Below are 26,634 nucleotides of genomic sequence, written 5' to 3' on the forward strand. Positions count from 1 at the left end.
GAATGAATATAGTTGTGTGACTCCAAATGAAAGACTGCCATGGGGTGTCTAATTTGGCTAACTGTTAAGGAATGGAATACACAAGCTCCGTGATACGTAATCAGAAAAGAAATTGAATATTTTTATACAGGCTTGCTCATCCAACATGCAAGTCTATGGTAGCCCATATGCATGCCACCACCCATGCAATATCCAGCTTGTCCATCAGGAGGGTACCATGATGTAAATAAATGGTTGGCACAACATCCAGGTGGGTCAACTCACAATGCTAGTAAATGCATGGCTTGGAAAAACTTGGATGAGTTTTTCGAAGAAGAAAAAAAACAGCGAATTTTACCAAAAAAAAAAAGAAAAAAAGCTAATTAATATGGAAGTTACATATCGGTACCTTTTTCAAAAAGCTCCCTCATGATCAATATAATTATCATTTCACTACCTTCCATTACATTTCTTTAAAAGCCAGTTGGGTAGGTGTGCAAGCAAATGAGTGGGCTGCTTGGGTGGGCCCCACCGTGATGTTTATATAAAATACACCCCGACCACTAGGTGTGTCACCTCATGTTAGGCTAAGGGCCCAACAATCACCCCCACCTATGATTTAGGTGGACCACATGATTGGAAACAGTGTTTAGGGCAACGATGGCCCTCCAAGCAATTTCCCTTTGTATGGCCCACCTAAATCACGGATGGCCTTGATTTTTAGGTCCCAAGCCTAAATTTTCATGTGGCATCTAATGGCTGGAGTGGATTTCATACACCATCCCATGTGTGGCCAAAATGCAAGCTGATTCAACACTCAAGTGGATCACTCCGTAGGAAACCATATAAATATATGCCTAGAACCTCTAAATTTGCGTGGTATGGCCCACCGCCCACCTGCATTTTGGAATAGTGGTTTTCAATGGGCTGGGAAAATTTTTACATTTGCTAGGCCCAAGCCCAACCCGAACAATTCAAAACCTAGCCCGAGGCTTGGTCCGTTGACAGCCCTATGGAATAGTGTGATTTTTGGTTAATTTTTTCATCTAGATGAAGCATATCAGATGAATGGATTGGATGGTATATAAACACCACAAGCGGCCCTACACGAAACCAATGGTGGATGTGCCCATCTCAATTATTTACTATGGTGTGGCCTTCCTGAGTTTTAGATCACCATGATTTTTGGTTTCCAAGTAAACATAAGGCAACTTACTGAAGCGGACATCAGTGGTGCACCCTTTAGAGTGTACCAGAGGAGGAGGCGTCGCCGATAAAATATTGGAGCGAAGGAGTTGATGTGGATGGACGTCAGGTCCATCGAACCCATTTTCAAACGCGCTATAAATGCAGGAGCAGCATGACTGCACCCTGACTGCAGGCCCATGGGGCAGATTTCACACCCCATCATGTTAGTGGTTTTAGTTTTAGGCCTTTTTTTATTCATTTCCTTGTTTTTAGTGACTTTAGTACAATTTTTTTTTTACTTTTTTCATCTTTTTATTTTTTATTTTTCATTGTTTTCAGGGACTTTAGTGCACTTCTACATTTTCTATGGCTTATATATATACTATGAGAAAACCTATTTGATTATTATTGAATGAATAAGAATTCATATGTTTTCTTCCTCTTTTATCAAAGAGACTAGGGTTTTAGGATTGACCCTTGGGTGTTGAGGATTCCACCAGGTTTTCAGATTTCCTTCCTTCCAGATCTTCGAGGTGTAGGAAAAGGTAAGAATCAACTGTCTTCTTTTCTTTGATGCCCTAAAATTCGTACTCCCTCCCATATCGAACCCATATCTCTTCTTCATTTCTTTCGTTCCTCTTTGGATTTCCCTTTTGGTTTGAATAAAAAAAAGGGATGGCTAGTTAGGATAATCAAATCCTAACTTGACTGTGGGTTGGCTTATATTAAATCTGAGATATCCTCATAATACTAGGTCTTCCCCTTTTACTATTTACGTGATTTTATGCTAAGGAGCATGATCCTAACAGAATGATTTTATCTTTGTGTTGAGATTTGCTTAATTGACGTGATTGATAATAGTTAATTACCTCATTTTTTTATTTGAATCTCTTCAACCTGATTATACATGCATCTATGTTTAGGCCATCACATGTCCCTACATCACTTATGATGCAAGGACATGTGATGACCTAATCCTATATGCATGTATAATCAGGTTAAAGAATGTTCAAATAAATACACCAATTAACTAACCGTTTCCAGTCAAAGGGTTTAGGCAAATTTCAAAACAAAGATGGGGTCATTCCGTCAGGATCATGCACCTTAGCATAAAATCGCGTAAACAGTAAAAATGGAGGACCTAGGGATATGAGGATATCCCAAATCTAGCATAAGTCAGTCCACAGTCAAGTTTGGATCTGATTCTATTAACTAATTATCCCTCTTTTCCATTCAAACTAGAAAGGGGATATCCAGAGAGGAACGAAAGGGGTGAAGAATGAAGGGTTCGAGATGAAGAAAGTATAAGTCCTTTTGTCGTTAAAAAAAAAAAAAAAAAGGATGATTCTTACCTTTTCCTGCACCTTGAAGATTTAGAAAGAATGAAACCTGAAATCGGGGTGGAATCCTCAACACCCAAGGGTCAATCCTGAAACCCTAATCTCTTAAATAAAAAGAAAGAAAAGATACGAATTTCTATTCATTCAATAATAATAAAAATAGGGTTTCTCACAACGTATATATAAACTATGGAAAAAGTAAAAGTGCACTAAAGCCCCTGAAAATAAGAAAAATAACAAAAAACAAAAGACGAAAAGTAAAGAAAGTGCAATAAAGCCCTTGAATTAAGGAAAAGAACAAAAATGCCTAAAACTAAAATACACGTGTGGTAGGGTGTGAAATCCGACCCATGGATCTATGGCTAAGGTGCAGTCATGCCACTCATGCACTGGTAGTGCGTCAGAAAATGGGTCTGATGGACCCAACATCCATCCACACCAACTCCTCTACTCAGGTACTCTGTCGGCGACGCCTCCTCCTCTAGTACACTCTAAAGGGTGCACCACTGATGTCTGCATCAACTTACCTAATGGAAAAGGTGAATCTCATGACAGTTCCACCCACGTGGCACTTAGTTAGCGAAAATGACATGCTCCATTTACCTACCTGAGGTATGCAAGTGCAGTCCAAGTGGAAACAACCAATTTGTAGCTTCCTCCCTTGGCATTCTATTGGGGGCCTCCAATTGACAATTTAATTGCTTTTAGGTTCGATCCAAAAGAAATTTATTTCTGATTACCTGCTACTTCCTCGTTACTTTTCTCATTCCTTCATATAAGAAAACAAACTAATGCAAAAAGAAAAACCAAACGTATAGAAGACAAAGGATTTGCATGGTTCGATGTTGTGCCTACTCCACGAATGAACCCCTATCGAAAACACTTATTCTCAAAAGGATTACAGCCCTAAAAATATTCTAGCCCTAAAAACCATAAAAGAGTTTTTTAGTAAACCTAATTCGACCCCATAAATAATATTTTTACCCCATACACGGAAATACCCAAAATACCCTATTTTATTTGGGTTGTGTCTCATACCACGAACCCCGTGCCCACCCCTCCCCCCTCAAATTGGGATCATATCTATAATTTTCTTTGCACAATTCTACAAAATACAAGCCACCTATCACAACACTTCTCAATTAAAATAAATGCCTGCAGTTTAATTCACTCATGCATCCAAACGCAGCCGAAAGAAGCCTCCATGGTAGATAGAGCGTGTTTCAACATTAAGGTCAGCAGTTCTGGCCCATTTATTACCTTTAAAAAATGAGGAAGAAGAAAAGACGGCTTACTGGTTGGAGAATCTTGATAGCATGAAAAGTTCCGCTGAAGACACTCCAATCCTGAACGCAAAGTAGTGAATCTAAAAGAATCAAACACTTGAATGCCACTAATAGACTAAATTTCTTGTGCAAGAAAGATATAGACCAACGTAGGAAATGCGATATCATTGAACAGTTACAAAATTAATTAGGTATGCTTTTATTTTGTTAAAATGACTAGAAAGGCATTATTATTTATAAATACCTGCTATTAGAACTATCGATGACGAAGTTGTTAGCAACCAAGTTCCTGAACAGGAGATAGTTTAAGGAGCTTATGGTTAATGTCACATACATTGTTAGAAGTAGTTCGAAGAGAAATGCTGAGACAATACACACAATGAGAGATTGAAGAGGAGATCAGAATATGTTCTTATAATAACCTCGAATTTTACTATGCATGCATACCTTCACACACATGCCTGCACACATGTGCATCCACACACACCTATTCTCACCCATCTGCCACACACACACACACACACACCCATTATACAATAGTACTCACACTCTAAACCTACACACTACAATTGACCATCAACTATTGATCATTGACCCTTGACTTCGACCATGGGACCCACATGCCACATATACCTCCACATCAACCCCCCCCCCTTACACCACACCCCTTGCCCTGGCCCTTGACCCACATGCCACATATACCTCCACACATACCCATTACACAATATTACCTGTCACATAACCATTCACTCCAAAAGCTTAAGCTGTCAAAGTGTGGTGTATCAATGTATATCAAGGGACTTTATCACTTCAACACCCCCGCGCACGTGCGAGGTGGGAACTGCGCACGGGAACTATTGACGAAGGTGGAGGGACACTCACTCACACCATAAATAGGCTGGGCTTAATTTCCCGGTCCCTAGGCCGGACCTGATTTTCCTAACCCCCCGTGGGAGAATAATATATTAGTGAGGCATATTTGCTGCTATCGAGATTCGAACATAGGACCTTCCGCTTTGATACCATGTCAAATAACCATTCACACCAAAAGCTTAAGCTGTCAGAGTGTGGTGTATCAATGTATATCAAGGGACTTTATCACTTCAACATTACCCACACTCTAAACCTCTCATCATTCCTTATGATGGTGATCTCCTCTCTAATCCCGGGATGTACTGTCAGTTGATTGGTCGATTCATTTATCTCACTATTACACGGTAGGATCTCTCTTATGTTGTGGGTGTTGTTTGTCAATTCATACATACCCCTCATACATCCCATGTAATAGCCATGTATCGGATGCCTCGGTATCCCAAGTCCACACCGGGTAAATGTTTGTTTTTTCAACAGCCTGGTCATCTTCACCATTCAGCCTACTCAGATGTTGTTTGTGCTGAAAGTTTACATAATCTTATCACCTAAAAGAGTGAGAAACAGCCCGCTGTGGCACAATCTTCTGCCGAAGCTGAATCTAGGGCAATGGCTCATGCAACATTTAAACTTATTTGGCTTCGAACTCTTTTGTAGGAACTTGGCCATAGTCCCTCCAATCTCATTCCTTTGCACTGTGATAATCAGGTCGCCATTCTTATTGCTAGCAACCCGGCATTTCATGAGCGCACGAAGCACATTGAAATTGATTGCCACCTCATTCAGGAGAAGGTGGCTAACAAGGAGATTACAACTCCCTTTGTTCTCTCTGGGGAACAACAAGTTGATGACCTCACCAAGACTCTCAGTCGAGATGCTCTACTACGTCTTACTAGCAAGTTGAGCATGATTATCATCCATGCTCCAACTTGAGGAAGAGTATAGGAAAGATGGGTTGTAATGCAACGTACTTATATAATATTAGTGTGTGGGTGTGTTGTGTACAATCTTTTTGTGCTCATCGGGAGTATGTAAATATGCTCTTTAGTAATATAACAAAAGGCGCGTTAGGGTTTTGGCTCCCCTAACACACAAGTGACTCTTTCCAAACTATCCACTCTCTCCTTCTTCCTCCCTTCACTTTCTTTTCATTTCTTCCTCCCAAACCTCTCAAACCAACACCGGCATAGGATGTTCATCACGAAACTGATGTTGCCCTCCTACCCCTACTTCCCTATTTGGTGCATGTCACGAAATTGACCGAGGTGTCAAGTGTCAACCCTAATTTAGGTCCCTCTCTTCTCCCAACCTTCTCCTCTTTTTACCCTATCTCTTCTCTTCTTTTCTCTCTTTCTCTATACTTTTAAAATAGACGATTTGTAAATAGATTTTCTTTATCTGTAGTGTGGGTTAGGTTACTGAAGATAATTTATACTTGGAATTTATCTTAAATTCTTCTCAAATTTATTTAAAATAGCATAAGATCGTATGCTTTTAGAGCTCATTGAATTAAATCTTTATGGTACTATCATATTTATCGCATTATTTGTTTCAAAAGACACTTGCAATTTTTATACCCAACCTAGACCCCACCCTTGAGATTATTGGGTCAAGTCAGGTATAGGAGGACCCATACCCGACCCAACAAATAAATGTGTCAAAGTTTTGGGGCTTGGAACCAACCTGAAATTTAATGCGTTGGGAATGGGGCCAAAGTTATGATCTGATTATTACATGGGTCGGGTCAAGGCACAAGGGAACCTATGATGCATAGACCATCTTGATTTTTACCAAGGGCACATTCAAGGTAGGAGACCCTTACAAAAAATTTCCCTAATCTTGCACACCTCATCAGTGAACCATTATACCACTCCTATGTTCACATTCTGTTCAGTACATAACATTTGTTGTCTTTTCCCATGTCTTTTTTGTCCATCCACATTTGCCCTTTCGATGCATGGAGCAGCTTGGTTTTTGTCAAGTGCATACTCAAGGTCAGACACTCATGATGAATGTCCCTGATCTTGCACACTTATGTTGTCATTTAGAGAACCACTTTAGCACTTTAAATATTGAATATGGACACATAATATTGTAACTTGCATATGCTTGATTCTGCTGCACACAGACTAAACTAGTCATGGTTATCAAAGCTTCAAATATGTCATAGGCTCATAGCAGGTGTTAATCTAATGCAAAATGACATTCATATATCATAAGAAGAAAGAAAGAGGGGTGTTGTCCTATCTTTCTTTTGGATGCTCTATTGAATCAAATTGCAAGAATTATTAGTTCAATGAAGTGGAAATGACCTAATTCCATCACCTACCTCTATATTCGTATTGAGGTAGTGGCCTCCAAATTGCAATTAAGTTACTTTTAAGTTGAACTTGAAAGGATTCTAAATGCAATTTGGGGACTGCTTACTAATTTTGAATATCAAGGTGACTACAATTTGGTCATGTCTTCTCTACTAAACTAATTATGGCAATTCAATTCAACAAGACATCCAAACGCACCCTTAATGATATAATAAATTGTTTGGTCACTATAGAAATGAAGATGAAAATAGAAAACATTGTGTTTCTTTTGGACATACAGTTGCAAGCCTTGTGTAATCCAAGAGGGAAAGCTTCCCGATAATTGATTGTATGATAAATCACTGCCAGCACAACATATAAGCAAATGAATTTAACACACATTTAAGGCAAGTTAGTAACAGAGCCAGAACCAACCAAATATGTTAGATATAAGATTAGCCTGTCATCAGATACCAAACGGCATTCTAATTAAAGAACCAAAAAAGATCCATTTACTGTTGTAGGAGAGGAACGTCAAGATAGACGTAACAAATCAATCGAATATTCACAACTCAATCTTTTATGCCGAACATAGAAGAGAAAACAAAAATATAAAAGCAATCCTGGACAATATCTGAGGATGCATTTGGTTGTACAATTGATTTGAATTACAATAATTACTCGAATAGAAAGGAAATGGCCACATCGTTGTTGTAGGAGTATGTATCTTAGGAAATGGCCCTCAACTTGCAAATGAACTCCTAAACTTAATTGCAATTTGGAGCTGATTCTCTCAATATGAACACCATAGATGATAACTGTAGTTTGGCAATTTCCAATTTAGTGAACCAATTATTGCAATTCAATTCAATAACACATCCAAAAGCGGCCAAGTGAGATAAATGCAATTTTGATTACAATTTTGTACAATTAAGTCAGATGAACTTACATGCTCTGGAGGGATGAGCTTTTATTTGAAGGAAGGCTACCAGACAGGCTATTGTTTCCAAGAAACCTGCAGATTGGGAAAAGCAAAAACAAAAGAAAATGCAAAAATCAAATAACACTTAAAAGTTGTTATTTTGCATAATATGAGAATGTGAGAGAAGGAAAACTGAAAGGAGAAATACTAGTATCAGCACTAAAGCAGCTCGGTATAGGTGTTTGACTCTTACAAGTAAGAAAGCGAACTCAAATTGAAGAGCGAGGTCGGAATTTCCCCAGTTAAATTGTTAAAGCTCAAATCCCTAAAAAATTTAAATAAAAGGCTAATGTAATAACAGTAAAATGACTAACATAGCTCTTCAGGGCATTTGGGCCCAAAATGGACTTGGACCTCAATTTTAGGGCCGTGGTCTAATCCTTGGCCTAGGCCTATTGCCAGGCCCAAAGAATAAATGGGCTGGCCCAGACCCATATAGTACAACTTTTTCTGTTGATGCCCAGCATCAGCCAATACCCTGGTATGACCCGACGAGGGCCATCAATGGTCGGGCCAATCCCTGGGCTTTTGTCCTAGGCAGGTTTTTGAGCAAGGTTTGGGCATGCTTTCTATGCCCAAAGGATGGGCTTGGGCTTTGAGATTGAGCTACTCCAGCCTGGGCCTCGCACACTCACACGTAAACGCACGCACATGCACAGCCACGTACACGTGTGTGTGTGATGCGGCTCATTTGTGATATCCTGCCAATCATTCAATTAAAATGAACATGTGAGATGGAGGCATAGAGCCCATCGAAAACACTCGCCAAGTCTTTCTAAGTGATATTTTGGCCTTTTGGGTTATGTATGCAGTAATGAACATGGGTGTTATAAGATGTCCATCAGTAATATAAGTCCATTATTGACTTGAATTGGAATTGCAATTTTTTTAAATTTAAATTGAATTGAAGTAACTTGAGATCCCCATTTGAATTTTTTTATGCCCATTTTACTTTTACATAGTTGGCATGTGCAAGTGGTCATAGGCCAGGTCGAGCTGGTCATGGGCACATAATTGGGATGGAAAACATTTTGGATTTTGTTATTACTATTGTTGTTGTTGATGATGATGATGATGTTGTTGTTGTTGTTGTTGTTTTATTATTATTATTATTTGGTCATGTTCTGGGCTTGTGCTAGCCTAGTGAATTTTGGGTTGACACTAGGTAGCATGAACCCCAGCACAGCCTGGCTCATTGACAGTCCTAGGCCCAACCCCTGCACAAACATAGGAGATTGTGATGTGAACAGCTTACAGATGCTTTAGTGATCAATACTCTCCTATGTTGAATGGAATTCCATCTGAAATCTTACTGTTTCTCAAGAAAAAAAACAAAATAAATCGATTATATCACAATCATGGTGTGCTGTAAAGGCCATTACATAAAAGGTAATGGCAGAAACTGTTACAAGGTATGGGGTCGTTACACCCCCCGTAAAGGCCGTAATGACCCCATGAGGGACCGTCACGGACCAATACAAGTTTTTTGGATTTTTTTTCAATAAGAGAGAGAGAGAGACTGCAACGGCAGTTACAGCCCGTATCGTAAAGGTAATGGTGGTGGCTGTTATGGCCACCATTACCGTTATGGTAGACCTTGATCACAATGACAAGAACAACAACAATAAATTAGAAAATTAGCATTAATACGTAGACAGGTACCATGATTACTTACAAAGTGGTCATTTTATTAAAATGAACGTGTGAGATAAGAGGGATAGAGGCTGGAGCCCACAAGAAACACTCACCCAAGTTTCTCAAAATGATATTTTGGCCTTCTGGGTCATGTATGTAGTAATGAACATGGGTGATATAAGTGCATTATTGACTTGAATTGGAATTACAATTTTGTTCAATTTAACTTCAACTGAAATAACTAGACATTCCCATTTGAGTTTTTATATCTCCATTTTACTTTTACATAGTCAGCTGTTCAAAGCCACATAGGCATGGACAACTATTTCGATTTTATTACTATTACCATTCGTACATGGTCCAGGCTTGTGCTAGCCTAGAGAATTTTGGGTTGAGACTGGGTAGCATGAAGCCCAGCCCAGCCTGGCCCATTGACAGCCCTAGGCCCAACCCCTATGCAAATATAGGAGATTATGATGTGAACAACTTACAGATGCTTTAACAATTGGTACTCTACCATGTCAAGTGGAATTGAATCTGAAATCTTACTGTTTCTCAAGATTCTCCAAGGAAAAAAAAAATCAATTATATCACAATAACAAGAACAACGATAAATTAGAAAATTACCATTAATACATATATAGGTACCATGATTACTTACAAAACGGTTATGTTCCTCATGCCCTTGATAAATGCCAAAGATGAGCTTCCGCTCATTATTTCACCAATTCGCCTATGCGATCATTGGATAGAAAATTAAACAAATGCAATGATAATTGAAGAAGAAACACAAATACTTACAAATCAGTTAGGGATGCCAAACTGGACAAACTTGAAGGTATCGGACCTTGGAAAGCATTCCCATGCAAGCGCCTACATAAGCATTTACCAGTTAAATTTCTCAAGCAAACAATGAATTGGCGTGATTGAAGAAAAATTAATGGGCCAGTCATAAGCCTGATTTATAGGTGCCATGGTCTATTCGGGTAGAAATGATAATGTGCAGGTAGTTGCAAGGGTGACGGAAAACAACAACAAATCAGTGTGGCAATGTTTGCAACGGTGATACAAAAGGGGATAACTGGCTGTCCTGCAAGTGTCTCGTCAACTGATAGTCAAGGCATACTTTGGGTGGACCCATGAGCAACTCAGGAGGGTCTACGTGACACAACCCATCAACAACGGACTTGACATTGCAGGAATATCAGGAAGAAGAACTTAACCTTCCATTAACATTAAAATTCATTCAAAATCAACTACTAACAATCTAGAGATTACACCCACTTATAGAGCTTTAGAAAAACAAACATAAGAATCCTACTACCTCTTCCATCCTATTGAGATAAGAATCTATTAATTGGATAAAACTAAATCTACAAGGGACTTGTGCAAGACATGCTTCAACTAGGACTCTAATCATGGATGATCTGGAGTGGGTCCAACCGGGTAGGACTGATATGAAACACAGGCTCAATCCAGCGGCATTAATAGGCCTGCTTGTTGCATGATTCTAAATATCATCCAATATCAGGTCAACTCCAGCTAAGTATTAGTGGAGAACAATACAAGTCATTGGGAGAATCACTCTCAGAAACCAAACCGAGTCAGAACAAGTTAGGGCAAGTCATACCAGTTTCAGTCTCTGGGTGCGTCCCAATCCAAAACCAATTTTAAAATCACGGTTGACGGCCATGGGCCTGAATTTTAGATCTGATAAGTAAACCAACCAAGCCCAGACCCAGGTCTGACAACTTTCTCGATCGAGGCCCCACCAGAGGCACAGTGCAGGGCCAGGTTGAACTTTCAACCTGTTCTTAACTTTCAGGCCCAATGTATTAACCGGTTTGATTACAAACCTATCCCATAAATTAGAGAAGATTCAATTGAGGAAGGAAAACGAGCAAATCTCATTATATTAGCTTACAAATATTTAAGCTTTGTCCAATTCCCTATGAAGTCAGGTATCATACCCGTGAGCTCATTATCAAAGGCCCACCTGAGAACACAACAGCTTTACAATGTAAAATAACATTCAAGGCAGTCAAAATTTTCATTGCTTGGAAGCAAATGAAGAGGGTAGGAAAAAAAGACTTACAGACCCTCCAAGTTTACCAGATTGGCAAATGTCGAAGGAATTGGACCACTCACACCGATACTGTCCATGTTACTGTTGAAGCTTACATGAACCAATGGTTAGAAATCCATCACACCCAAAAGGCAAATAGTGGTTGGCATGACAAGGGGAAAAAAAACGTGCTGGTCAATAGTGTATAACGGATTGTTAATGTATAGTAGACCTACCACCATCAGATCAGAAAATGATGGTGATTTGACAGTTGGGCCCATCAATGGTAATCTAAGTTCATAGTCAATTTGCTTTGTACATTTCATTTGCTACAGATCTAGTGAACTTCAAGTAGATAGCTTAAACTAGGTAATTCATTTATGTAACCAATTTTCAGTGGTTGGCAGGGCCTGACTGTTTGATCACTTTAATATCCGATTTGATTTTGATCATTTAGCTATACACAGTACCTTGTTGATCATGATGCCCAGATACCAGACAATGCTTTGATACAACAATCAGATATGACGGGTCAGGCCATGGAAGTATCTAGCTGTAGACTGGTTGTGGGCCAATGCAAAAACAAACAAAAAAACTTGCATCATCCATACACTTTCCTTGCAGTACGACCTCTGTGGGAAATAATAATAAATAATGGGTTTAAGTGTGTGTCGTTTATGTGTGTACTCCTGAGGAATACCATTCTTTCTTCTTTTTTCCCTTGTATTTAGTGTTCGAAAAATTGGTATTTTGTTATGTATACAGATACGTATCGGTTATCGCATGAGATGTATCTTTTGTATCGAGTAATTTATCGCACTTTTTGGGAAACATGGAGAAACATAGGGAAAATGATTGAATTTTTCAATGAAACTTCAGGGATTGTTAAAAACGACACATACTTTTAAATCATAACATCTCAAAAAAGAAGTACACATAATAGGTTTCCTTTGTATAGGGTCATAAGCTATGTGTTGTCTAACTGAACTAAAGCAACTACATTCAAACTGAATGCATAACATTTAGAGTTTATATAATGATCATTTCATTAAATACTTCGAAATTAGTGTCAATTGACAGCTGGCTGAAGGGAACTTTCAAGAAAAAAAATATATATTTTATTAATTTTTAATTAAAAAATATTTTAATTTAAAAAAAATTGACAAGGACTTAACAAATCAGTAGATCAGCCCACATACATGCTTGATTTCATCTTTGGAGTGCAACATTGCAAGCAATTTTGGAGAAAATGGGGAAATTTCAATTTTTCCCCGATTTTCCCAAATTGGACCACCAACGCTCAAATTTTGAAATTAGAGTGTATGTGATAATAATTTCATCAAACACTCATAAATGCTTCGAAATTAGTCTCAATTGACAGCTGCTTGAAGAAAAATTAAATTTATAAATAAATAAAAACAATGGATTTGTAACCATTTGACACTGATTTAACATAATTTCAACAAAAAAAAAAAAAAAAAAAGATCGAAAACCGAAAATGCTTATCGGATCCAACATGTGGGATATATTAGCACTACCTGTGCATTTCGTATCGCACAAGTGGGATACAAGATATATCGTGGGTTATATCGGCCGATATCGTCAATGTTTAAAACATTGCTTGTATTAGGGCTTCAATATATTGATAATAAGAGGAGAAGCACGTTCCATGTGTTATCTCTCGTTTTCTCTCCATTCTTCTTGCACGCCCCATGTGTGTTATCTCTTGTTTTCTCCCCATTCTTCTCTTTTTTCTCTCTTTTCTCTCTATCTTCTCTTTAATCATGAAAACATGGTATCAAGCAAGAATTGGAATAAGACCTTTTCTTCTTCTTTTTTCCCCTTCATTCTCTTTCGTTTCCTCTCTTCACATTTTTATTTTCTCCCACCACAAATCCAGCACTAGGAGCATATTCTTGTGTCATGTTGGAATTAATGAGAAATAATGGGTGTATGTGTGTGTTGGTTATGTGTGTACTCCTGAGGAGTACCATTCTTTTTGTGTTAGGGCTTTATTATATTAATAAGAAGAGGACAGGGATGGCCCATGTGTGCTTTCTCTTGTATCGTGTAAACAACCTCAATTCGTGTGCCACTCAAGCAGTAGTGATCCTGCACAGAAACACCCGCATTGCGCTACAATGTGAGACAATGTCACAAACAGCCTTTTGTATATTAAATGATAGTCAAGTATGGCAGATTACCACCCTAGCAGCTGATCAGTGTTGGAGTGTTAAGGTCACTTGATATACATTGATACACCATCCTCTAATAGCTCGAGCTTTTAGAGAAAGTGGCGATTTGACATGGTATCAGAGCGGAAGGTCTTGTGATTCATGACAATCCCCACACCTAGCAGCCATCGCCCAAAATCAGGGAGGCACACTCATTAGCTGGGCCTGTTAGGTTTTGTGCCCTTGAGAAAGATTTATGGTAAAGGATTCAAAGTGTCGAAGTTCTTCTCCTTCTACTTATGAATTTAAATTATGTTTTTAGATTAGCTTTAACCTTGTTTGAATTGATTGCACCTGATCATGTACACGTATGAACGTGTAGAGTGCGCCACCTGCTTTGAGAAGATGGGGTGATCAATGCTTGGAGGCCAAAGCTCTTGAGAAAGGGTTGTGGTAAAAGATTTAAACAGCAGAAGTTCTTCTCCTTCTATCTTCTTCTTCTTGTTTATGAATCTAAATCATGTTCTTAGATTAGCTTTAGCCTTGTTTGATATGGCATGAATGAAAACCCAACAATGTCTCTGTGTACTGAACAATTAGATCGCTAAAACAACTTTCTTTAGCTGTCCATTAACATTGTACATTGTGGCCCACCCGATGAGTTGACCGGACTAATTTTTTAACAGGTTATTTACATGAGGGCCCACCTAATGGATGGATTGGATCTTACTCATATAGACAGGCTGTGTTACACACTAGATTAAAGATATGATAAGAACTTACAGATGTTGCAGCTTTACTAAATTCCCCATCTCTGGAGGGAGTGACCCATTAAAACTATTGGTGCCCAAGAACCTGTAAAAGAATGGAAAATCAGAATAATTTAACCAAGATGATAAAAGCAAAGTCAGGCAATAAAAAATGCCATGTCAACTCAGGGGTTTTAACTATCAGATGAAGCTAACTTGTCTGGATCAACTCAAATTGGTCTTGAATGATCCGTGTCAATGCCAATTTCAGGTATTTTGAGTGGCCTGTTTTAGGTTTTGACTCGTTCCAGGCATATCGACTCACTTTTGATCTGGAACTGAGTCACATTCCAAAACCAGACAGGATAATTGATCAAATACCCACCTGCAATGGCACTATGGGGATGTCGGAAAATCAGGAATGAGCCCCATGCATGTACTTGACCAATCTTCGGCTCATCATGTGGCTATGGCTTTCCTAAACATACGACTCAGTAAAGCATTGAAAGATGCCAATATATGCTGATGAATTTAGAACATTGAAAAGATCAATTTTAACAGCTCACAATCAACTCCAAAAATCAAAGGTCAAGTTCATTTTTTAAAGATACATCACCGTAGCTCATTTATGATTGCATTGAGAAGATGGAGGTCTAACCACTAGACCATCTCCACATGTACGCTCGAAGGGGCCACACAAACCAACGATCTTGAGTCACAACACGGGGAAAACATTCCAATGCAATCACCTACTATTGCTAAACCATGCAAACTGAACAACAGTGTGATTGTTATGATTGACACATTGTTGGTGGACTCAGATTGCTTAATGTAGCACACAACACCAACATCAATACAATGTGCTACTGGAAAAGCTTTGTGGGCCCCCCCATGATGTATGTATTTTATCCACGCCATCCATCCATTTTGCCAATTCATTTAGGGCATGAGCCCAAAAATGAGGCAGATCCAAATCTCAAGTGAAACCATAGGAAACGACGATGATTGAACACCTACCATTAAAAACTTCCTAGGACCCTCTATAATGTTTATTTGTCATCCAACCTGATGATTAGGTCACACATGAAGCGAAAACACAAATATCAGCTTGATCCAAAACTTTTGTAGCCCCCAGGAAGTTTTTAATGGTGGGCTTTCAATCACCACTGTTTCCTATGGTGCGGTCCACCTGAGATTTGGATGTCTCAATTTTGGGATCACGCCCTAAAATGAGCTAGCAAAATGAATGGACGGCATGGATAAAACACATACATCATGGTGGGGTCCACAGCTTTTCCAGTAGCACCCAGTACTGACGTTGGTGTTGTGTGCTACGATAGGCGATCCAAGTCCATTATCAGGTGCCACATTCTTGGGTCTGGAATGGCAGTCCCCACATACGAATGTGAAACCTCATTCAATCATGATCAGATGGCTATAACAAACGCTTGCACAGAAAATTAGTGTCAGTGATTACACTAGACCAATGAACAATTCCTTGCAATTATCATAGCCAACATACAACTTAAATTAACTAAAAGTTAACTAACTAAATTAACTGTGTATTTGTATTAAGAACTAAGGATATCTTACAAGGAGGTTAGATTTCTAAGATTTCCAAGTTCCTTTGGGATGTTTCCAGACAATAAATTGATACTAACAATCCTGAAAAACAAGATCAATGTGAATGTTAACAGCATAGATCACAAGGCTCACAACAGGCAATGAATTAAAAACAAGTCCATTCCATTAGGTGTATTAATTGGGGCGCCTACATTATGGGTCCCACATAGAGAGTGGTTTGATGATTGGAATCATTTTATATTTTTGGGTGTCACTGATGGGAAAGGACCCAATAATTGCTCTAAAAGGAGGATCCTGACCATTTTGTGGAGTAGAACATCTAGAATTGAAAATTGTCCTTTCAACCATCCACATTCATCTGCCCACATCAAGATTTGAAACCTATTCATTTCCTGTAACTAACAGGCTATGGCCCATCCACAACAGTGATAACAGGAGGGGTGGCAGTTTTGATTATCCATTAACCTTAAGGAAAAGTCGCATACGCAATCTTGGTAGTTTTTCAAACTCACAATTTTATTAGCTCATTAAATAGATTCAATGGTATTTCCATAAGTATGGAAACCTAGGTGGGTCTTAGTTTACTTGAAAATGATATTTCTTTCTCTTAATTTGTCCTATATGGGTTTTATCTGTACACTATCTTGTAAGACTTCTATTAGGTAGGCCTTACATGATCAATGGTTCAGATTTATCAGACCTATTGACCGTTGGATATTTGTATTGAGCATACAGGTAGTCCCATAGAAGCTACGATCGATGCAATCCATGAAAATCAAACTTGATTAAGGACAAATGCCTTATATACTTGGGCTATTAGTTTCAATACAAGTATACCCATATGAAAACAAATGGACGAAGGGTCTCACTTGACGGCCGGCCTTGAAATTTCAGTTGCAAATAATGCAGTTATAAAATTCTAGTTAGACCCGCACCAGGGCCTTACCCATACTTCAGGAGTAGATATTAGCCATTGATTTTGGTAAAGAAAGAAAGAAAAAGAAAAAATACTCATCTCTTATCTTCCCATTGTCGGGCATTCACATCTGTCAAAACCCACCCAAATGCATTGAGAGCCAAATCTGGGTGTCTGATTCGAGTAGCAGCAGCATGGTGATAAAGGAAGTGGACACATCACTTTCAATGAGCGGAAACCCTCTATTCACCACATCCAGACCCGTCGCCCATCGTTGGGCCATGGCATCTCTCCGGCCAAGACAAGATTAGCAGCAACAAATAAAAGAAAAACGACACTGGCTGTGCTTACCGCTGGAGCTCATGATCGGTGAATTCAGGCCGGATATTGTGTTAAGTCTCTCAAGGCTTCTGTCATCGTTAGCTATGGCCAGCAAAGCAGCCATGGAAGCTGGAGAACAAAACCCCGCTTTCAGGCATAAAGGGGAGGAAGAAACGTAGAGTAATGGTGGCCCATTGCAGCATGACAGTGTTCCACCATCGTGAACAAGTTATATTGATTCATTATGTTTAAGATTTAACCGTATTCTTCATGAGGTACATATATATGTTTAGGTGTGCATATAATTGGCTACACGAAATCGGGGCGCTACATTTAATGTCACCAGCGAACCTGCGGCATCACGACAGCGAGCTACCAAATATATTTTTTTTAAATGGAAGGGGACATCTTACCGTTGGCCAACCTTCCTTGATATCGAGATGTGGATTGCATCCTGCCCCCGCCTGTATGGACTCAGTGCAAGTATGAGCTCTGTGGACCCCCACCATGATGTATGTGTTTGATCCACGCCATCCATCCATTTTGATAGATCATTTTAGGGCATGAGCCACAAAAGGAAGCAGATCCAAGGCTCAAGTGGACCAAACCACAAGTAGTACTGATAATGACGCCCACCGTTGAAACCTTCCTAGGGCCCACCGTGATGTTTGTTTGTCATCCAACCTGTTCATAAGGCCACATAGACCTGGATGAAGGGAAGAAACACAAAGATAAGCTTGATCGAAACTTTTGTGGCTCCCAATAAGTTTTTAATATAAGAATTTAATCCTCGACGGGTGGTCCATTTAAGCCTTGGATTTGCCTATTTTTAGGTTCATACCCTAAAATATTTTTGTCAAAATGGGTACACGGCGAGGATAAAACACATACAAAACAATGGGCACCACAAAGCCCCTACCTTCACCGGGTCTGCGTAGGAAGGGACGAGACACAATCCGCATCCCCTGGGTTGGCGCACGTACCGGCATCCATGGAATTCTGATTGTCTGTTGTCGGAACTTGCTGAGTTGCCCCATGAAAATCCCTTTCTAAATCACCTATATTCTCATAGTTCCTCACCATTACCGATGACGGCAATGTTTGGAAACCGACGGAGGCTGCCAAAATCATCGTCGAAATCGACATTCTTGAAATCTGAAGACAATGCCAAGCATGACATCTCTGGATTCCTAGCCCAGCAACCAAGTTGGGTAAGGATTAGGGTTTTGTTGTGGTTTGAGAAAAAAAGGTTTTTGGCTTTAATGGTTTAGGGTTGGATTCAAGCCCATTGCCAAACCTATTGATCCATTCACAAATTAGGGCTACCTGACTACTCTAGAATATGGGACCCACCCCTAGTTTGATGAGGGATGAACCCCACAACCTTCAAACCACTAGATCGACATGTGGAGTAATGCAGGGGCATTTTCACACGGATGCAGGGGCACACTCAAAGTGGGCGGCCTGTGTGAGGCAGGTGGCCCGTGTGAGGCGGGTGGCTCGTGTGAAGCGGAACCCATGTGAAGTGGGGCCCACGAGGAGGGTTCAGACAAGGTCCTAACCCATGGATGTGGCGCCTAGGCTGTGAGATAAAGGAATTGATTCACCACGATCTATCAATTCAAGCTTTTAAAGCAAGTGGTTAATTGTCCTACATCAAAGTGGTATTAGAGCGGGAGGTCTCATGTTCGAGACTCCTCACCAGGGGCGATTAATGCAGGGACATTTTCAGATCGGATCACAATTCTCTTGTATGTATATCAAGCCTTTATTAGGCCCAAATTTTGAACTATTTTAGACAAAGTTCTCTCACCCATCAATGACCAACAATGGCCATACCTTGTGCCAAAATCAGACATCTTTGAAGTGGTCCGATGAGAGCAAGATCACGTTGCAATCCTTGAGCCTAAAATCCAAAGGTTGGAACTAGTTATGCTAACCACCAAAGTGGACCTCAATTGATGAAAATTTCCAATTTTAGACTCATGTGTGTGGAATTCAATGATTGTTTATATGTTCTGAGGATTGCATGAGGTTGCATTCATGTCCATAGTGAATGGTGATCAGAACAAAGAGGAATGATAGTTTGGCAGGTCACAAGAGGGGTGGAGTTATTGGTGCAAGTAATCAGTGTTTTAAATAGTGAATAGCATGTAGCATAGCCTTCACCTCTAAAGCGTGAGGCATAGCTTGTTGTGTAAACTACACGCTACCTCTGGATTTTTAATCAAGGTTACACCAATTCATATTATTCTACACCAAATTAGATTGATTAATCATGAAATTTAACAAAATTTTATGATATTTGGTGCAACCAAACACAACTTAAAGTAATAGGAAATGGCAATGATAAAGTATAAAGGTAAAAAAAACAGCAACGAAACTTATTTAATACTATTACTTATATCATTTTACTACAAGCATCGAAAAATGTAATAAATCATTGAAAACATTAATTGATTTTAATGTTAATGCGAGCTACATAGTGTGTAGCGTAGTCTACGCAATGTGCAGCGTATGCAAATTATCATGTAGCGAAGGTTACATGCGACTACATAGCATTAAGGCTAAGCTACACTGCGTATCGTAAGCTACATGTTATATAGTATAGCTATTTAAAACACTGCTAGTGATATAAAATTTAAAGATCCACCTCACCTAAAGGTGTTAAACATCTTAGATTTATGTAATCAGCATTAATTAGTTTCATGTTCATTAGAGTCACTTGTGTGTTGACTGTTGAAGCTGCCGCCTTAAAAAAGGGTTATGATGATACGCTCTTGCTAAAATTAATAAAGTAGGCTCATTATCATCCTAAGTAAACAGATTGAAGGCTCCAATTAATTGAATGATAGTGCAATGCTTCATTTTTAGTTTATATTCATGCATTTCTTAAATAGAGACATATCTATTAATATATATGAGTATTTCCATTTTGTACATTCAACTATGAACCTTTTCAACAGTTCAACTCAATACAATGTCATACCGTCCTTAACTAGAACTAACTAGTGGCTTGCATGGACTTGAACCTTGCCTTAAAAGAGAAGGAACCTCCTAAAATATATACTCCAATTTGAAATCAAAGATTGCACATTGCAGGACTTGGGTCAAATCTAACAAAATGTGCCTCAACATTATAAAACACTTGATTTCTGAGATGAAGAGTGTCGTACCGAACACTGACAATACTAAGAAATTCCTGACTGAAATTAGAAACCAATTTTAAAAATTAGATAAAGCAAAGACAAATTCACTTCTATACAAACTGACTAGTGCATCTTAAAATGGCCATGAAAATATACGTGAGTACATCGTTGAGTTGTCTAATGTGGTTTCAAAAATTCGTATAATTAGGACTAATGATAGAAGATGAACTCTTAATCTTTCTCGTTATGAACTCTCTCTCTCCCTCATTTTAGTCCATTTTAAATCAATTGTATGATGCAGGGACATGTGATGGCGTAACCATAGATACATGTATAATTAGGTTGAATAGATTCAAATAATAAAATTAATTAACTAATTGTTATCAATCACATCAATTAATTAAATCTCAACACATAGATGAAATCAGTCCGTCAGGATCATGCCCCTTAGCATAAAATTATGTAAACAATAAAAAAGGACCTAGGGATATGACCAGTCTACAGTCAAGTTCGGATCCGATTCTCCTGACTAGCCATCTATCTTTTCCATTCAAACAAAAGGAAAATATAGACAGGAACGAAAGAGATGAAGAATAGATTGGTTCAAGACGAAAGAGAGTACAAATTTTAAGGCATCGAATAAAAGAAGACGGCTAATCTCTTTGGTAAAAGAGAGTACAGGTCCTTTTTTGCACCTCAAAGATCTAGAAAGAAAGGAAATTTGAAATCAAGGTAGAATCCTCAACACCCAAGGGTCAATCCTGAAATCCTACTCTCTTTGGTAAAAGATGAAGAAAACATATGAGTTCTCATTTATTCACTAAATAAAATAAAGTTTCTCACAATGTATATAAGCCACAGAAAAACAAAAAGTGTACTAAAGCCTCTGAAAATAAGAAAATAACAAAAAGACAAACAAAAAAAAAAGTGCAATAAAGCCCTTGAAAACAAGGAAAAGAACAACAAGACGACTAAAACTAAAACATCCGTGCGACAAGGTGTGAAATCCACCCCATGGGACTGCGGTCAGAGTGTGGTCATGTCCCTCCTGCACTCGTAACGCATCAGAAAATGGGTTCGATGGACTATCCACATTAACTCTTCCGCTCCAGTACTCTGTTGGAAATGCCTCCTCCTCTAGTACACTCTAAAGGGTGCACCACTAATGTCCGCATCACTGTAACACTTAAAATGAGAAATGAACATTGAACGAGCTAATCGTGTGTTTAAGAGAGAGAGAGAGAGGGGCTCAGTACATGGTAATATTACATAGTGCACATCTTGTAACTTAGAGACAAGATCACGATAGGAATAAAAAAAAATGAAACAAAATACTTGGATACAAGAGTGCACATCTTGTAACTTAGAGACGAGGACACTAGGAATGAAAAAAATTAAACAAACTACTTGGATACAAGCACACGTTAGAGTCAGGTTATATTTGGAATATAAAAAACACTATTTGCGTGATTTACATAAGACATAATTTAGTTTATATTTCTTGTTTAGACAAATATGCTTGTGTTTTTAATCTGGAAATGGAAAAGCTCGGTATTTCTTATGATTTGAATATGATTGGAGTGACTCATACGTCTACAACATCAGTTCTTTGCATGGAAATAGGAGTGATACTAAGCAAGAAATAAAATGAAAATTCTTCCACACCGTGACAAATGGGACTAAGCTATTTCTCTCATGGAAAGGATGAAAAGGCTTATGTGATAAGGAATTCTTCATTCTCTGAACTTTATGGACTTTAGGGTCTTTATTGAATGCATTAAGGGTAAGCAAATTAAGATAAAAGAAGGGTTCTACCAAAAGCGCAAGACTCTTATATGTGATACATATAGACATTTGCAAATTGTTCTTTGCTACATCTTAAAATGGGCACAAGTATTTTTTATCCCCTTATAGATGATTGCTCTCACTATAAGTACCAATACCTTATATATAGTAAATTGGTTACTCTAGAAGCATTTGAGTTTTATAGAATACTTAGAGGATTGTAGCAACATCACCTAACACAAGTGCCTGAGATACTAAAGTAAAATTATGTGGCTGAAAGGTGCAACCGGACCCTATAGGTCATGGTGCACAACATGATTAGTAATTCGGCATTGCCAGAATTTCTACGGGGTGACGCTACCAAAACCATGGTGCATATCCTTAATTTAACTATGTCATATACCATATCCTCAATTAAACCATAGGTTCTCAACTCTTTTCTTTATTGTCAAGATCCATGATAAAAGTTGTGGCAGAAGTTCCATGCCGGCTGTCAACCTGACACAACGTTCCTACTTCATTCAGACTTGAGACCGGCAATGAGAGCACAAAACTCTCATAGACATTATTAATCATCTTCATTATCTCCATTGCAAAATATTTTACAGTTCTTAAACTTGTGGAGTCTATTGTTGTTCATTAAAGCGGGCCAACACATGATCATTATCATTGCATCATCATCATTATCATCATTGCCAACAGCTACATCATAACCATTATCATCACTGCCAGCAACTACATCAACATGGTCGTGGTTGTCAACATCATGGTCAAGCTAGTTCTTATATGTTAGAAGCTCTTAAATAACTTAAAACTTACATTCCCTGCAGGGACCTTAAGTTGCCGATAGATGGAGGCAGGGGACCTGTTAAATAGTTCCAAGACAAATCCCTGCAAATATAGGCCAAACATTGTAATTAGTGGCAGTAGCAAGCTGCAGGCACTGAAGCAGCAGTCAATAAACAAGCAAGGATGTGCCATGATCAAGTGATCCAATTTTCCATCAGTTACCCCACCATAGATGGGCTATGATCCCATAAGACCATAAATGGGCATAGATCAATGCTCTGACTGGGCAGTAAAAGAATATGTTGTTAGAGGTTTGCTAAGCCCTTACAAGGCAGTTCATCAATATGTCATGACATGTACCAGCATTGCATATGGGCATAAGATCCAAACCGTAAGAAAGCTTAGAGAAACTTGCCAAAGCTTTTTGAGCCATCCATTTATTTTGAAAATTGTGGGACACCTCAAAAGCTTACTAGCCTGACTTTTGTGCCAAAGTGTCAAAATAATGGCACTAACCTGATGGATGGACAGCTTGGATCTCATGCCTGTGTGCCACATTAGCACAAATCTGATGGTGTATGGATGAGATCATGAGATGCCTTCTACACCTGTGTGGGCCAGCTAAAGAGCTTACCGCCAGTAACAAGACTAACCTGATCGATGGACAGCTTGGATCTCACACCCATTTGCCATGTTGGCACACATTAGGTAGTGTATGGATGAGATGCATTGTACACCTGTGTGGCTTCGCAAAGCTCATTTATTAAATGTTGCCCATGCACACTACATTCATTTTTTTGGGCCTGAAAGTAGCCCCAAATACACAGCCAAAAATTGGTCGAAACTGTCCAGCCCAGTAAAGCCTGGGCCTGAATACCAAATGACCCACTGGGTGAACCCTTTCTTCTTGTTCTTCTTCTTTTTTGATAGACGAGGTTTCATATTATAGGTGAGCTGGGCTGGACCCAGGACCACCTCAATGTTGAAACACACACTATTTACCATTGAGCTTGAACCTGGGCCAGTTCTAATTGAAACTCTCCATGTGATGAAACTACGCCATGCATCTGAGGAAGGTTATTTTGGTCCTGAAAGTGGAAGGGGAATTAATTGATATTCTAGCTTTGTAGTATGATGTTTGATATGCAGGCACCTAGAAATGGCATACATGACATATATCAACTCAAATTAAACTGACCAAAAATCAAATTGGTTGAACAATCTTATATGGCATCTCTACTAATAAGAACTTATTTGCTTATTCTAAAAGAGTAAGCTCTTATTTTGAAAATAGACCATTTTGCAAAGTTTTAATTTTACCACTTAATTTTTTTTCAAACTAGCAAAACAAATTCTGAACCACTTGATTTTTTAGAAACTAGCAAAAGAAATTCTTAAAAATAAGTGTTGGAGAGGTTACTCTTTTTTTTTCCTTCTTAGGAGCATATTCGGCTTAAACGGGTACACAATTATGGCTATTTTTGGGACAAGTTTGTCCTAAATTTTTCTTTAGGTACTTCCCATATTGCCCCGTCTTCTCTTCTTTTTTTCTAAAGGCAAGGCCCCACATGATGCACAACTCATATTAAAGGTAAGGCCCCACATGATGAATGGTCCACATCAAGGTGGACCCCACATGATCAATGGTCCACATCAAGGTGGGCCCCACATGATAGATGGCCCACATCAAAGTGTGGCCCCATGTGGACCATCCACATCAAACGGGCCCCACCCAATGGACAGTCTACATCAAAGGTGGGACCCACATGATGAATGGTGGATGTTGAAGTTGGGACCACATGATGGAAGGTTGACATCAAAGTTGGGCCCACATGATGAACAATCCATATTGAAGGTTGAGCCCCACATGATGAATGGTCCACATCAAGGTGGGTCCCACATGAGGAATAGCCCGCATAAAAATGTAGCCCACGTGATGGACTCTCCACATCAAGTGGGAATCATATGATGGATGGTCCACAACAAAGATGGGACCCACATGATGGATGGTGGACATCAAGGGTTATTGAAGGTGGGGCCCCACATGATGAATGGTCCACATCAAGGTGGGCCCACATAATGCATGGTTCACATCAAAGGTGGGCCCCACATGATGAATGGCCCACATCAAATTGTCACCCAGCATGATGCACCATCTACATCAAGTGGGCCCCAACTAATAGATGGTCCACATCAAAGGCAAGACCAGCATGATGGACAGTGAACATTGAAGGTAGGCCCCAAATTATGGACGGTTGACATCAAATGTGGGCCCACATGATGAACGGCCCATATTGAAGTAGGCCCCCACATAATGGACGGAGTGGGCCTCACATGAATGATGGCCCACATTAAAGTGTGGCCCCTTGTGATGGACACTCCACATCAAGTGGGCCCCACCTAATGGACAGTCCAAATCAAAGGTCCCGCATGATGGATGACCTATATCCAAAGTGGCCCAATAAGATGGATGATTCACATAGAAGGCACGCCCCATACGATGGATGGTGGACGTCAAAAGTAACCCCAACATGATGGACAACCCACTTCAAAGGGCCGACATGATGGACCCATCAAATGTGAACTCCACTGATAGGTAGTGGACATTGAAGGGACCCACATAAAGGACAATTAGCATTGATGTCAGGCCCCACATGATGGTTGACCTACATCAAGGTAGGCCCCACATAATGGACAGTTCAAATGAAAGGTCAGCCCCTAATGATGAATGGTCCACATCCAAGACAAGCCTCACATGATGGACATCCAACTTTGAAGGTTTGGCCCACATGATGGATGGTCGACATTAACGGTGTGCTCCATATGATGGACGATCCACATACAATGTCCAAAATGATGGATGGCCGAAATGTCTTAAAATATGAAGATTGTAAACATTCATTTCTTTTGCCATATCGGGCACGATTCATCTATGGTGAGTAGAGCTGGGCAAGACCCGACTCGACTCAGTGGATCCAGCTCGTCCGACTCAGTCAGATCCAACTCGACCCGAACCGAATGACACAGTCGAGTTCGGATCGAGTAGCCCTATCCCGATCCGAAAACCGACCAAGTCGAGTTCGAGTTACATAGTAACTCGACCCCACTCAAACCGAAACCCAATCCAGTCGAACTCGACCCGATCCAAAACCTGACTTGATCCAGTTATCGGGTACTATAAAAACCTAACAAAAATAACCCCATTCTCTCTACCCTAACCCTAGCAGCCACCCCGCCGCACCCAACCCGATCCCAGAGCCCCCTACTCTAGCACAACTGCACAACAGCACCCGTCCTCCTCCCCTCCTCCTCCTCCTCCTCTCTCTCCTCCACCCATCCGCACACGGCACAACAACGCCCGTCCACCGTCCGGCTCGATTTCGAGCTCCTCCTCCTCTCTCTCTCTCTATCTCTCTCTCTCCTCCACCCGTCCACCTACCTAGCCCATTCGAGCTCAATTTCAGGTATTATTTTTTTATTTTTTTGTTGTTTTAATTAAATAAAACATCAAATGGATGGCTC

General features: G+C 39.6%; 1 protein-coding gene across 3 annotated transcripts in view; it reads right to left on the reverse strand.

Moving 5' to 3' along the window:
• LOC131220893 (probable LRR receptor-like serine/threonine-protein kinase At1g56140) overlaps positions 1 to 26,634 on the reverse strand; it is a 48,286-nt gene that overhangs the window by 9,514 nt on the left and 12,138 nt on the right. For all 3 annotated transcript variants that reach the window (XM_058215803.1, XM_058215804.1, XM_058215805.1), the window contains exons 4-16: positions 23,143 to 23,214; positions 16,162 to 16,233; positions 14,603 to 14,674; positions 11,676 to 11,747; positions 11,505 to 11,576; positions 10,382 to 10,453; positions 10,242 to 10,313; positions 10,072 to 10,143; positions 8,139 to 8,210; positions 7,913 to 7,978; positions 7,263 to 7,325; positions 4,038 to 4,082; positions 3,803 to 3,867 (exon numbers count right to left, since the gene is read on the reverse strand). In XM_058215803.1, the coding sequence (XP_058071786.1) occupies positions 3,803 to 3,867; positions 4,038 to 4,082; positions 7,263 to 7,325; positions 7,913 to 7,978; positions 8,139 to 8,210; positions 10,072 to 10,143; positions 10,242 to 10,313; positions 10,382 to 10,453; positions 11,505 to 11,576; positions 11,676 to 11,747; positions 14,603 to 14,674; positions 16,162 to 16,233; positions 23,143 to 23,214 (887 nt within the window). The remainder of the gene's footprint in view (positions 1 to 3,802; positions 3,868 to 4,037; positions 4,083 to 7,262; positions 7,326 to 7,912; positions 7,979 to 8,138; positions 8,211 to 10,071; positions 10,144 to 10,241; positions 10,314 to 10,381; positions 10,454 to 11,504; positions 11,577 to 11,675; positions 11,748 to 14,602; positions 14,675 to 16,161; positions 16,234 to 23,142; positions 23,215 to 26,634) is intronic.

The sequence above is a fragment of the Magnolia sinica genome, chromosome 12 (genome assembly GCF_029962835.1).
Source record: "Magnolia sinica isolate HGM2019 chromosome 12, MsV1, whole genome shotgun sequence".
In the NCBI taxonomy this organism is placed as follows: Eukaryota; Viridiplantae; Streptophyta; class Magnoliopsida; order Magnoliales; family Magnoliaceae; genus Magnolia; species Magnolia sinica.